Raw genomic sequence first — 12,531 nt, forward strand, 5'->3', positions numbered from 1 at the left:
TCATAGTCCAGCATTTTATTTTACTAGCACAACCTAAATCCATTGGGGATCCAAACATTGAAGACTTTGCAAATAAGATCTAACCACTCTTTCTCCACTCCAAAGCGGACCCCCCCCCGGTGGCGTAATCCATACCATCATAACGGACGTCAAAGAGGAAAGGAGCTGGAAATAAAACTGATAAACATTTGATGAAACTCCTTCTGGTGCCAGAATTTTGTGGGCTATTTATGTGCCGTTTGGAGCATTTAATCAACACTTGATTAAAATTAATTAGTAGAACAAGCTAAGTAAGTGGTTATCAACAGGACAAAAGGGGTGTGTGTTACAAACACAAAACACAGCTGATCCCTTGGTATCAATGAATTTGGCATAGAAACTTCAAAGAGATGTACATTGCTAACAAGCAAAGAACAGCTCAATCTCCTATATTTAATATTCCGGGTACCAAAATGATATAACCTCTTGAAACACAGGCGTCTCGAAAATCTGAAAAAGAAACACTCATTGCAAGCATGTCTACCATTGGCATCCACCTGATTTTTTTTTTTGACGTATTGTGTCGACAGAAATACTGTTCTAATCCTTTTTTGAAAGAAGGATGAAATCATCCCCAACCGTCAAGAACACATTCTTGTACAATGAAACAGCTGAGCAATGAGACTTACAGGCTGGCCTCTTTGCCGCTCATTGCGAATGGAAAACATTTCTATTTCGAGGCAATGGGCTCCGTTTGGGTTTAGGCAAAAGCTCCCGCTGCAGTTGGTCGGAAACTTGCCGGAGATTGAATTTAGGATGAAGTTTAAAGGAAAGGAGCCTCTTTTGTTAGCATCCTGGACACAGTGCAGCGCAATTTCTGTCATCCAAACTCAAATGGGCCCATTTTGAAGGACTGTGGTGAGTCTTTGGGTTTTATGGAATCGCCAGAAGGAACGCCTCACTCTTTGCCTACCGAGGACTTAGCAGTTTTTATCAGCCTGTACATGAACGCGAAGAAGAACAGCAGATTGTCGTACTGCCCGTCATATTTTTCTTTCAGGACCTCCTTGTGGTAGTCTACTAAGAAATAATAAATCGCTTCTATGGTCGATAAGTATGTATCAGGTTTTCCTTTCTGATGACGCCAGAAGCAGGTTTTCCTTGATTTCAGTTCAATTTGCAGCAGTCCTACGTAGAGGGAAGACACAAAACAGAACTTGCGTATGTTTATCACACAGCTAACTTGTATCAACATCACTGTCATCGTCTTAGAACGACAGAGCTGGAAGGGACCCTATGGGATCATCAAGTCCAACCTCTGTCAAAGGAGGCACAAAGGGGGAATTGAACTCCCAGCCTCTGGTTCAGCAGCCAGACACCTAAAACCACAGAGCAATCCAGCACTCCATGAACTATGGGTAATAACAAGTAATAGGGCTCTTTCATTGCGGACAAAGCCTCTGATGGAGACTCTCTCTCTCTCTCTCTCTCTTTTTGCTTTTATTTATTTTTTCCTCTTGTATTTGTGCGACAGAACCAGTCCTGGGAGCCGCGCGTCCCTGTTAGGACGTACCCCTGACGTACCTTGAAGCCGTTCATCCGTGATGATCTTTTTCGTTTGATTCCAGGTGCTGTCGATGAAGACGATTTTACTCAGCGGCCCGGTCTTGCCCCCGCTGTGCCAATCGGCTGCATCCAAGTTGCTCTCGGTCCCCGGCTCTAGTCTTGCATTCTTGAGAGCGGGTTCAGTCAGTGACTCATCCTCCTCGTCACAACTGACTTGCCCCTGACATTTCTTTTGCAAAGACCGAGGGATGTCATTTACGGCCACGGAATTTGGCCCTGGAAAAATGAGGGCGATCTGAAAGGAAAACAGGCAGATCTGTACATCTGGTTATGTTTTTTTGATGGCCGTTACATCGAAAAAGAGAGATAGCATAGTCATCACAAAGATCATTCCTTCATTCACCCAGTTTCTGCCCTGCGCTGCCTGTTTCGATACTGACACTGAGACCGTTTCTAACTTTTCACATGAATAACAGAGCCCCAAATGCATCTCCCACTCAACTCAGAATGGACTATGTCCCCATGTTCTCACCAGAATGAAAATAATAATAATCTGCTTTATAAGAAGGCTGTTAGGCAGATTATGAAGATAATACGAACGAGCAATTGTTGCAAGAATGAACAATGGGATCACAGCCATGCAATAAAAGTCAGCAGGAGGAGGACCCAGAGAACCATCGTTAAGAAGAATTTAGTAATGCAGCAAACAATTAAAACTGGAGCTGACAATGCTCACCTTAGGGTGCTGCGTACTCTTTGTTCTACTGTAGGGTAGAGAGTCACAGTTATGATTTTTAAAAAAATAGAAACATTTCACCTGTGGATTGATTATGGAGGTCAAGAATATCCTGGATCAAGAGGTGCCAAGATAAATTAATGAAAGCCAAGAAACCCTAAGATACATAAAATGCAACTTCCATCAAGTCATGAAAAAAGAAAAGGACAGACGATGACAGCTGTTCATTGGGGGTAAAGGAAACAGAAAGAAAAATGAGAGGAGGAGGAAAACATCCCTGATTAAGAACTTCAGAAGCTGGTTTAGATGCAACAACACAGTTTTAGAGCTACTGCATCCCAAGTCAGAGCAACCAATCACCAGTGAGATAGGAATAAAAAGAAGGAGGGTTTTGAACCCTTGTTAATTCTTCCAGACCCCTCCTTACTTCATGCCTCGTGTCTTCATAGTCCGGAATACAAGGATAGGTGTAAATGGCAACACTGTCGGGTGCCAAGAGTTTAGCATGCACAGCGGTACTTTTGCCGTCGGTTTCGTTGGGATGTTTAATGATGTCGATCTTCAAAGGAAGCTGAAAACAAGAAAACAGCACATGCATTGGAGAGGGGGAAAAAACAACCCACAATTTATTTCCATCAGTAGAAACACAAGGAGCTTCTTAAACGGGCTGTTTGGGGGGGGATCGCAACAAGCACCCTCTGCATCAGCTGTGATGGCAGAGTATGGGTTTTAACTGACTGTTTTTTTTTTGGCAAGTCTTAAAAAGAAAATAAAGCTTGGACAGGTAAAGCTGTGAGCTTCTTTTTCATACAAACCAGGAATCTGTCTTTCTGTCCTTTCCCAGCTGATTTGGTGAATTTAATCCTGATAGCCGAGTAAATGACAAGAGACCCCAAATAAGGGACATTTCCCACTAACCTTCACAATGGGAATTTCTCCAGTAGGGACCGTTTCCACTGGGATATAACACGTGTAGCAGTAGAACATCCTAGAACTCTTACATCTGGGACAGCTGGATCGTCCTTGTTTTTGGGCTCTTTCGAGAACAGCCTGGGACGCCAGACGCAAATTTTCAAGAGGGGTTTCCTTCACCAGGGTTGCAGTTTGTGAATCGTGACCCTTTAGACATCCAGAACTTCTTTTCATTCCCTGGTTGCTTTCTTCGTCTTCTTTTAAAACCCCAGACGGAGTGGAAGACATCTTACGATCAAACAATATCCTTGGACCTGGATCTGCTGAAGAAAAAGAAAGAAAGAAAAATCACAACAACTTTTACAAGGAGTCCATTTGCACAGAAACCTTTGGCCAGCTTTAGCGCTCGTTTTGATCGATTGGAGCTGGCCCAGCTTGGCTTTCCCACCAGCTCTTCGCTGAAGCCGTCCCTTCCCCACCTCCTCTGGAAGAAGGGGTGACCCTGAAAACTGGACAGAGCTACCCTCAAGGAGAGACAGGTGGCCTGGGGCGGTGTCTTCTGTCAATCCCTCCATTCTGCATTGTACTCTCTGGTGGCAGCTTTTATGTCTTTTGAAACATTTTTATCCCACCTGCCTCCTTGAAAAGGACCTCCAAGCTGGCTTACATCCTTGGAAGGCAACATTTAAGCTAAAGGAGCATTGCAACTCAGCTACAGGGTTGCAAGGAGCTTCCATCACCCCACCTCCCTCCCCAAGCCTTTGGCTCTTTCATACTTTGCACGGCAAGACAAGGACCGCATCGCTCCTCATGCTGCCAGGGCCTCCCCCCTCCCCCGAAATCCTTACCGGGCATCCTCCCCACCCTTTCCCCTAAATTGCAAAGCGGGGGGGGGAGGTGATAATGAACAGGGTGCTGCTCGGTCCCTATTTACTTAGCACGCCCTTGCAGGAGGAAAACTAACCTACATTTTCTTAGGCAAAGCCCCGGGCGGGGTTCCTCCACCACCGGTTTTTTTTGGGGGGGAGGGATCGTGGCCCCTCCGCTCCTAGGAAATGGAAACTATCCTTCTTTGGGATCACGTTGCGCTTCCCCCAGCCCCCCACCCCCCAACAAGGAAACGAGTGTGCATGCAAGCGCCGTATACCTAGGAGAAGCCGGAACCAAAGTGTGGAGGTCGGCGGGGAGAGCCGGAAGCTTTAGTGAAGCACCCGTGGGGCGTTAGAGAGCGGTTGCTAAGGCGCCTTAGCAACGTAACTCGAGGCCTAGCGAAACTGTTGCTAGCAGTGAAAGGGGTCGGGTGGCCATGGTGGCTGGGGAAAGGCGCTGCTTGCCAACGGAGGAGCCGCATGGCTCCCCTGACGTGTCTGATCGGCCGCGCTCCAAGGTCGAGGGTTGAAGCAAAACCCTATTAAGCGTTAAATTCTCTTAAAGGTGTAGAGGCAGGTCCTTAAAACTATTTAGGAGGACGAGCATTGCAGGGTGCTGGGCCATGGCGGTGCTCGAGCTTCGCATGGGTGCCTGCGTTTTAATGCAAGGGGGAGCTGCAAAAGGGGGCAGAAGCCTTGGGAAAGGGGGGTGGATTTCTTGCAGGGCATTGAGATGTTTAATTTTATTTTTTAAATGCAAAGATCCAGGAAGAGCACGAAAGCCCAATGCACAAAGGAGGAAGAAGTCATAAAATAAAACGTCCAGAGCCAGAGTGCTTGGCCAGTCACAGCATGCAAGATAGAGGAGAAAAGCGTAGCTTCTCCAAAAATCTTCAAATGTTGGTTTGGATGCAACACAACGCCATTGGGTTAAAGCGGCCAGGTCCAAATTCACAATAGTGATTATTTTGGAACAAATCATGATGGATTTGGGTGGGGTTTATTTCTGAGAAAGCCTGTCTTTCGGCGCTTTGCCGACAGCCACCCACCTCAGAGTAAACACCATTGAATTCTGCATTCAGGAATGGCTACCAAAAACGCATGCCTAAAAAGACTTTAAAAAGCCATGTCAAGAGAAGAGAGCAATTGACATTTCCCAGTGTTTATAATACACATATTTGGGCGAGTTCCCTCGACTCCCAAGTTAAAAAGAAGGATTATACATTTTATTTGTTTGTTGTTAAATAACTTATATCCTGCCACACTGGTGTTTATACACCACTCAAGGACAACTAAGGACAATGTAAACTAACCCTAATGTACGCTGAAATTGCAAATAAATAGCAACAATGGAATAAAAATAGGACAAATAAAACATTAGATACAACTTGCAGTGCAGATGCTTGCCTAAATAAGGCATTCTTTGCCATAGGAGGAAATGTGGTCATTTTTCATTTCGTGATCCTAATACTTCATTATTAATGTGTTGCAATTTTAAGTCTTTTAAAAATATTTAGTTGTATGCATTTAAATAGTTGGATCCTTTATGTGAGGCATGTTTTATAGTGGCTAGGTGGGCCTTTTATGATAAAGTATAATAATAGTGCAGGGAAAGCAACAAAAGCTAAGCTAAGTTTATCTTATGAGTTTGTGATTTCAGTGCCCTGCTGGTACAGGAATTGTAATGCGTCGCAGATGCTCAGGTTTCATGACCCAGAAATAGCATCCTATGCCACAGTTTTCCCCTGGCCAAAATCCTCTTAGGTAATTTATACCAGCACAGGGGAAAGCATGTTGCCGCAATGGCAGATGGATGTTAATTAGAGTCTCTGCTGCAGTTCCTCGTTTGGGCCTAGACCAGGTGGCTTTGGGCAGAGCCCAAAATCGAACTTTGCGTGCAAAGCCACTTGGCTTACATGCATTGAGGAATCTCAGCAGCGACTCTCATGCGTGGCCCTATGCCTTGGTAATGGCGTCATGTCCCTTATGCTGCAGTAAGTGACCCAAGAGGATTTTAGCCGATGATTAAATAATCACCCTGCACAGAGCTAGGTTTTGTAAATTTTACTACTTGTGATTCCCCTTGCCAGGTGAAGGTCTTAGTGAAGGTCCCCCAGGATGGGAGACAAATCTCACAAAATCCAGCCCTGGAAGAGGAGAATGTTTGGTTTGTGCAGAGGCAGGACCCTTTCCCAGTTATTGTTCATTGGCCCCAGGGCTCATTGGCTCAGTGGGGAGCACTTTGTGGGGCATGCTCCCTTCCCCACTCTTGCCTGCCCCGCCTCTGTGACATCGCAAGAACCCACACCATGATCTCTGGTTTTGGCCCTGAAATCCCTGGGACCAGGACACCATAGCCTGACTTGGAAAGAGATTTATTCGCTTATTTATTCATTTGCTTGCTTGTGCACTGCTAGATTTTCATATAAAAGGAAAAACAGTTTATCCTCTGCTCATTTGTACAGAGTGAATGAGAGTTGTTGTTTTTCCAGCTCAAATAACAGCAGCAAACCTCGAGATCATTTAACCAGCTATGATATTCTGATTTTATAGAATTATTGTGCTTAGACCAAAAATGTAGCCACTAGCCAGCAAAGTGGAGTAAATATAGACTGGCAAGCCACAGTTTTAAAATAGGTCTGCTATTTTTTCCATATGTATAGCCAACATCAACTTATATATGGAAAAGAACTAGGTATATTTCATTGCAAATTAGTCTTTATTACTGTTGTGTGGGGAGATCTTAAAACCACTTTAAAACCATCCTTAATTGTTGTGGATACTGGGACAGAATAGAAATGTAGTATAGAAATATATTGTATTTCAGACTGTGCTGGGACACTGAACGTTTCCCTATTTATCTTTAGCAGACTATGTCAGGAGAGATACTTCTACATGATTCATTGACCAAGTACAAAACCACTTAGAGTAGTGGATACATCTGAGCTTCCAATAAATGTACAGGATTCAATGCTCATTAAATGTAAATCTGTGATTGTAGACCAGCTCTAATGGTCAGATCACATTATGGCACATATATATTTCCTCTTCTTAGAATATCATCTCTCCAGGTACACAAATAGATAGTGTTGGAATAAACCATCTTTCCCCTTCAGAGGATCTCTGCTTCTGATGAGGAGTTAACGGTATTGTCTAGCTTGGCCCTTAGACACATAAGGTCTTTTCCTGTTAATCTTACACATATTTATTAGGCCAAAATGTTGTTAACAAAAGACAATTCTGCAAGCGCAGTCATGCAGCAGTTCTTTTCCCTTGGTGGCCTGTCCTTTGCATGTTTAGTTGTGCATCTGCTTTCACAACAGTGTACCGTCAGACACACAAAAAAGAGCCTGCAGGAGAGGAGGAAAACCTCATCCACTAGCCCTTCCATGATCGTATCAGTGAATAGAATTCTGGTCTTAATTTTCACGATCTAATCGCCATTAATGTCCCATTTGCTATTTTAAGTAACTAAGGCCAAATGTGAGTTCTGCAGGATTGTTATTGCTAATAACATTTTATTGGCGATGTGTACACAAATTTTGATTTGTTTGTTACTCATAAGACAAATGTATCTTTATGTGTTTATAGACATTGGCAGAGCCGCCTCGTACGTTTGAAGAGTTTTTACTCTTTCATAATTTGGTATGTACATTTTTTTAAAAAGATCAGTATGCATATGTATGTGGGGAAGGAAGAGGGAGTGGAGAGAACCGGGTGTTGAGCAAGGATCTTCTGAGTGTCAACTCAGAGGGGAAAAAGTGTGAATGGGGATTGCATTTCAGACCCTCAGGCCACTAGAATGTAAGAACAACACAGGATTGGCAAACTGTCTGTAGGAAAGCATCTGGTAGTTGTCGTACTTCTCCCCACACACACCACATACTTGTTTTTGAAAGAGCTTAGAAGCTTTTGCTCTTTTGCATTTTACAAGTAAAGATTTGTGATCTTTGTGGCTTGGGTTTTGTGCACTTTTTCTGGCCTGCTGCACAATTAAAAATCATCACAATGGGGTGGAGAGAGTGCTAAAATTTGTCAAGAGAAAACCAAGGTTCAAATGGACTCTAAGCTCATCGGGTGGTCTTCAGTGACGCACTTCCTTGTCCCCAACTAAGTTTACCTCATGTGTTTATTGTGAAGATGAAATGAGATAACCTTCAGTTCGGTATCCTAAATTCTTTGGGGGTGACATGGTAGAGCTGGGATAGGCTAATTTAGGAGAGGATTGACTGAAGGCCATAATGTGTGAACTCTAGGTGGAAGAAGAAATTATGGTCCATTAGTTTAATTACATATTTGCAATTCTAATTTATTTTCTAACTGTTTACACTTGATGTTCTAGATCAGTGGTTCTTAACCTTTGTTACTCGGATGCTTTTGAACTGCAACTCCCAGAAACCCCAGTCAGGACAGCTGGTGGTGAAGGCTTCTGGGAGTTGCAGTTCAAAACTCCTGAGTAACCCAAGGTTAAGAACCAGTGTTCTAGATGACTAAGGACAATAATAAAGCACAGATTAGCCGGATTGTCACATGTCAGTGTGGGAAACACCACAAGTACGTGGACACGAGCCAGTTTAGTGCTTGTAAATCCAATTTATTTCAATGGGTCAGTGAACTGCATCTTTAAATGTCTTGAATTTACAAGTGCTGAATTTTAGCTGGTTTCATATATATCAAGTGGATACACACATGCACATACATGTTATTATTATTTATTTATTTACTGGCCAGGTATGTAAACCATACCCGGAATTTAATATGGCTACCGGCCACACTTAAAAACAATACACACACACACACACACACACACACACACACACACACACACACACACATACCATAAACAGAAAAATTCACAAGACAATTAAGAACAAATTCTACAAAAGCCAATTGCCTCAACTCCCAGTTGCGTCAGATGGTTACAAATTCAGCAGTTTGATGGCACAGGGAAAAAAGCTATTTTTGTGCCTCGATGTTTTAGTATACAGTGTCTTGTATCGCCGACCAGAGGGGAGAAGATTAAACAAGTTGTGACCAGGATGCCGTGGATCTGCCGCGATCTTTTCCGCTCTCTTTTTAACCCGTGCAATGTACAACTCTTCCAATGATGGCAAATCAGCTCTGATTATTTTTCCAGCAGTTCTGACAGTCCTCTGAAGCCTGTTCTTGTCCAGTTTGGTTGCCGAACCGAACCAAACAGTTATGGAAGAGCAGAGGACAGATTCAATAATGCCTCTGTAAAATTGGACAAGCAGCTCCCGAGGCAGATTGAATTTCCGAAGTTGTCGTAGAAAATACAGACGCTGGTGAGCTTTTTTAATGATGCCATCGATGTTAATTGACCATTTCAGGTCCCGAGAGAGTACAGTGCCCAGGAACCTGAACGACTCTACTACAGAAACCGTGCTGCCTAAGACGGAAAGTGGGAGTACACAAGGGGGGTGTTTTCGAAAGTCCACTACCATCTCCACCGTTTTCTGTGGGTTGAGCACTAAGCTATTACTGTTGCACCATGCGACAAGATGCTCAACTTCCCGTCTGTATACCGACTCGTCACCATTCTTAATAAGTCCAATGACCGTCGTATCATCTGCAAACTTCAGAATCTTAACAGAGGGATTCGTGGAAATACAATCATTCGTATATAAGGAGAAAAGTAATGGGGAAAGTACACACCCTTGGGGGGCTCCCATACTAACTGTACGGATATTAGATGTTATTTTCCCCAGTCTCACTTGCTGTTTCCTATTTATCAGAAAGCTATGTATCCATTTACAAACAGAAATGGGTACCTTTAGTTGAATCAGTTTAAGATACAATTTAGATGGTACAATTGTATTAAACGCGGAACTGAAGTCGACAAAAAGAACCCGTGCATAAGATCCTGGGGAATCCAGATGTTGTAGGATGTAGTGCATAGCCATATTGACAGCATCATCTACTGATCTGTTAGGCCGATATGCAAACTGGAGAGGGTCCAACAAAGGATCAGTTATGTTCTTCAGATGGGTCAGCACCAATCTCTCAAAGACTTTCATCACTACAGATGTTAAGGCGATGGGTCTGTAGTCGTTCAGTCCGCTAATAGAAGCTTTCTTAGGTACAGGGATAATAGTGGAAGTTTTAAGACATGTAGGGACACTACACAACTCCAGCGAGCTGTTAAAAATCCGTGTTAGGATAGGCGCTAATTGTGCAGCGCACACTTTCAAACAGAAGGGAGTCACCCCATCTGCTCCCGGAGCTTTCCTAACCTTTTGTATCTGAAGAAGATCACGCACATCTTTTTCGCAAATCACCAAGGAAGTAGATTCCTGAGATAAAGGAACAACAGTAGGAGAGGCGGTTTTTAATACTTCTGAACACAAATGGTTTACCGCAGGTGTAGATGGTGGTGTTTCAAATCTGCAATAGAACTCGTTTAGGTCATCTGCCAATTTCTGGTTTTCCAGAACCGGGGAAGATGTTTTCTTATAACCCGTAATGTTCTGTAAGTTCCTCCAGAGAGTAGCAGAGTCATGATTTTCCATTTGTGTCTTCAACTTGTCGCTGTATGTTCTTTTTGCCGCTCGAATTTCCTTATTCAGTATATTTCTAGCCTGATTGTACAGGGTTCTGTCTCCGTTCCTATAAGCTACCTCTTTGGCATGTCGAAATTTCTTAAGCCTTGCTGTAAACCAGGCTTTGTTATTATTGTAGATACGCACGGTCTTAGTAGGCACACATAAGTCTTCACAGAACTTAATATAAGATGTTATGGTTTCAGTAAGTTCGTCTAGGTTATTGGAAGTAGACTCAAACATATTCCAATCGGTGCAGTCAAAACAAGCCTGCAACTTTAACTTTGCATCCTCAGTCCAACGCTTGACTGTCTTAACCACTGGCTTAACAGCTTTCAATTTCTGTTTGTAAATTGGAATAAGAAAAATCAGGCAGTGGTCAGAGCGACCGAGGGCAGCACGAGGGACAGAACGATAAGCACCCTTAATTGTGGTGTAGCAATGGTCTAACGTATTCTTATCCCTGGTGGAACAACTAACATGCTGTTTGTATCTAGGCAATTCAGTTGATAAATTTGCCTTGTTAAAATCCCCTAAGACTATGAGCAGAGAGTCAGGATATTTCCTCTCTAGTCTATTTATCAAGTCAGCAAGAATACATACTGCATTATTGGTACAAGCTTGGGGGGCAATGTAAATTCCACCTAAGATTATCGAAGAGAATTCTCTTGGGGAATAAAATGGATGACAATTAATAAACAAAGCTTCCAAGTCCTCACAGCAGGTTTTCTCTAACACAGTCACATCTTTACACCAGTCTCTATTTATGTAAAAACAAACTCCTCCACCCTTCGATTTCCCAGATGTTTCAAGTACGCGGTCTGCTCTGTAGATCTGAAACCCAGATAGTTCAATTATACTGTCCTGGACAGAACCGTTTAACCATGTTTCTGTAAAACAAAGAGCAGCTGAGCGTGAGAAGTCAGGGTTAACCTGATTGATGAGATGCAGTTCGTCCATTTTGTTAACAAGTGAACGGAGGTTGGAAAGATGAATAGATGGTAGTGCAGATCTCATTCCACGCTGTCGCAGCCTATTTAACGTGCCAGCACGTCGTCCTCTTTGGTGAATTCTTCTCCGAGTATCATACACAGCTGCTGCACCTCTCTTGACCAAAGCTATTGTGCTACTTTCTTCTTCCACAAAAACAGGAGGATACGTACATGGGAGGGCTTTGCTAATATTTAGAATTTCTTCTCTAGTAAATGTAATCCGGGAGGGGACACAGGACGCCATAAAGCAATGGATAGTTTTCTGTAATTACTCCAAGGCGTAAATGCAGTAATTGCTCCAAAACATAAGCACAATAAAGCTGAGTAGTAAGTCTTTACCAGCGACGCCTTCCTGGTGTCCTGATATACTGAGGAGGCAGGAGGCAGAAGGCAGAAGTTAACAAGTGTTAGCCATAAAACCATAAATCCATCGAAGAAGTAACAGCTAAAAATAGTAAATAGCCATTTATGGCCACAGGAAAGACCCTAATAACGGCTCTAAAAAGACTATAAAACCATAAAAACACGCCACTAAAACACAAAAACACAAGCCGAGCACAGCCGCGGCTGCCGTTCACGGCTGCCGTTCATGTCGTGCTTGTTACTTAATGATATTGGTCAATTTAGGTTTTCTAGTGTCTGTTGTTATTGCAGGATGACTGGCCAAGATTCCCCTACATGCCGGAAATGGACGTCCGTCCTTTGGTGACCCAATTCAGAAAGGACTACCCCGTGGACACTGTTGTTAAATATCTTTATGACAAAGCTCCGCTGCCCATGGAAACTATCTCTAACTTAGAAAAGAGAATGGATGAATGCAGAATAGGGGTCCACGAGCATGCCAAACAGGTCTTCTCTTTAGACTCCCAAAAATCAGTAGAAGAGGATCAGAGGGTTTCTGTTCCAGACCAAGGTAA

The 12,531-nt window shown here is 43.2% G+C and overlaps 2 protein-coding genes across 9 annotated transcripts in view; one reads left to right on the plus strand and one right to left on the minus strand.

The window, feature by feature from the left end:
* On the minus strand, window positions 1-4,469 carry DTWD1 (DTW motif tRNA-uridine aminocarboxypropyltransferase 1). 6 transcript variants are annotated; one of them, XM_020790088.3, is made up of 5 exons: window positions 4,341-4,469; window positions 3,200-3,513; window positions 2,709-2,852; window positions 1,564-1,840; window positions 1-1,167 (listed from the first exon to the last, which is right to left on the minus strand). In XM_020790088.3, the coding sequence occupies exons 2-5, from the start codon at window positions 3,479-3,481 to the stop codon at window positions 938-940; spliced, it is 933 nt and encodes a 310-aa protein (XP_020645747.3). In that variant the 5' UTR covers window positions 3,482-3,513; window positions 4,341-4,469; the 3' UTR covers window positions 1-937. The 6 variants fall into 6 exon arrangements, with proteins under 6 accessions (XP_020645747.3, XP_020645745.3, XP_020645746.3 ...); XM_020790086.3 differs by having other exon boundaries at window positions 4,162-4,352; XM_020790087.3 differs by having other exon boundaries at window positions 4,158-4,344.
* The window catches only part of FAM227B (family with sequence similarity 227 member B), a 66,053-nt gene continuing 57,931 nt past the window's right edge, over window positions 4,410-12,531 (plus strand). For all 3 annotated transcript variants that reach the window (XM_078381000.1, XM_078381001.1, XM_078380999.1), the window contains exons 1-3: window positions 4,410-4,580; window positions 7,654-7,707; window positions 12,269-12,527. In XM_078381000.1, coding sequence (XP_078237126.1) covers window positions 4,500-4,580; window positions 7,654-7,707; window positions 12,269-12,527 — 394 coding nt within the window. In that variant the 5' untranslated portion in view covers window positions 4,410-4,499. The remainder of the gene's footprint in view (window positions 4,581-7,653; window positions 7,708-12,268; window positions 12,528-12,531) is intronic.

Source organism: Pogona vitticeps, chromosome 12 (assembly GCF_051106095.1).
Source record: "Pogona vitticeps strain Pit_001003342236 chromosome 12, PviZW2.1, whole genome shotgun sequence".
Classification (NCBI taxonomy): domain Eukaryota; kingdom Metazoa; phylum Chordata; class Lepidosauria; order Squamata; family Agamidae; genus Pogona; species Pogona vitticeps.

What these genes read in the sequence shown, in the direction of transcription:
- DTWD1 (XM_078381002.1), bottom strand. An exon ending in GAGAAATTCCCATTGTGAAG is followed by an intron (nt 2,853 to 3,199) that starts GTTAGTGGGAAA and finishes TCTTGTTTTCAG; the next exon opens with CTTCCTTTGAAGATCGACAT. An exon ending in ATGAAGACACGAGGCATGAA is followed by an intron (nt 1,841 to 2,708) that starts GTAAGGAGGGGT and finishes TTTTCCTTTCAG; the next exon opens with ATCGCCCTCATTTTTCCAGG.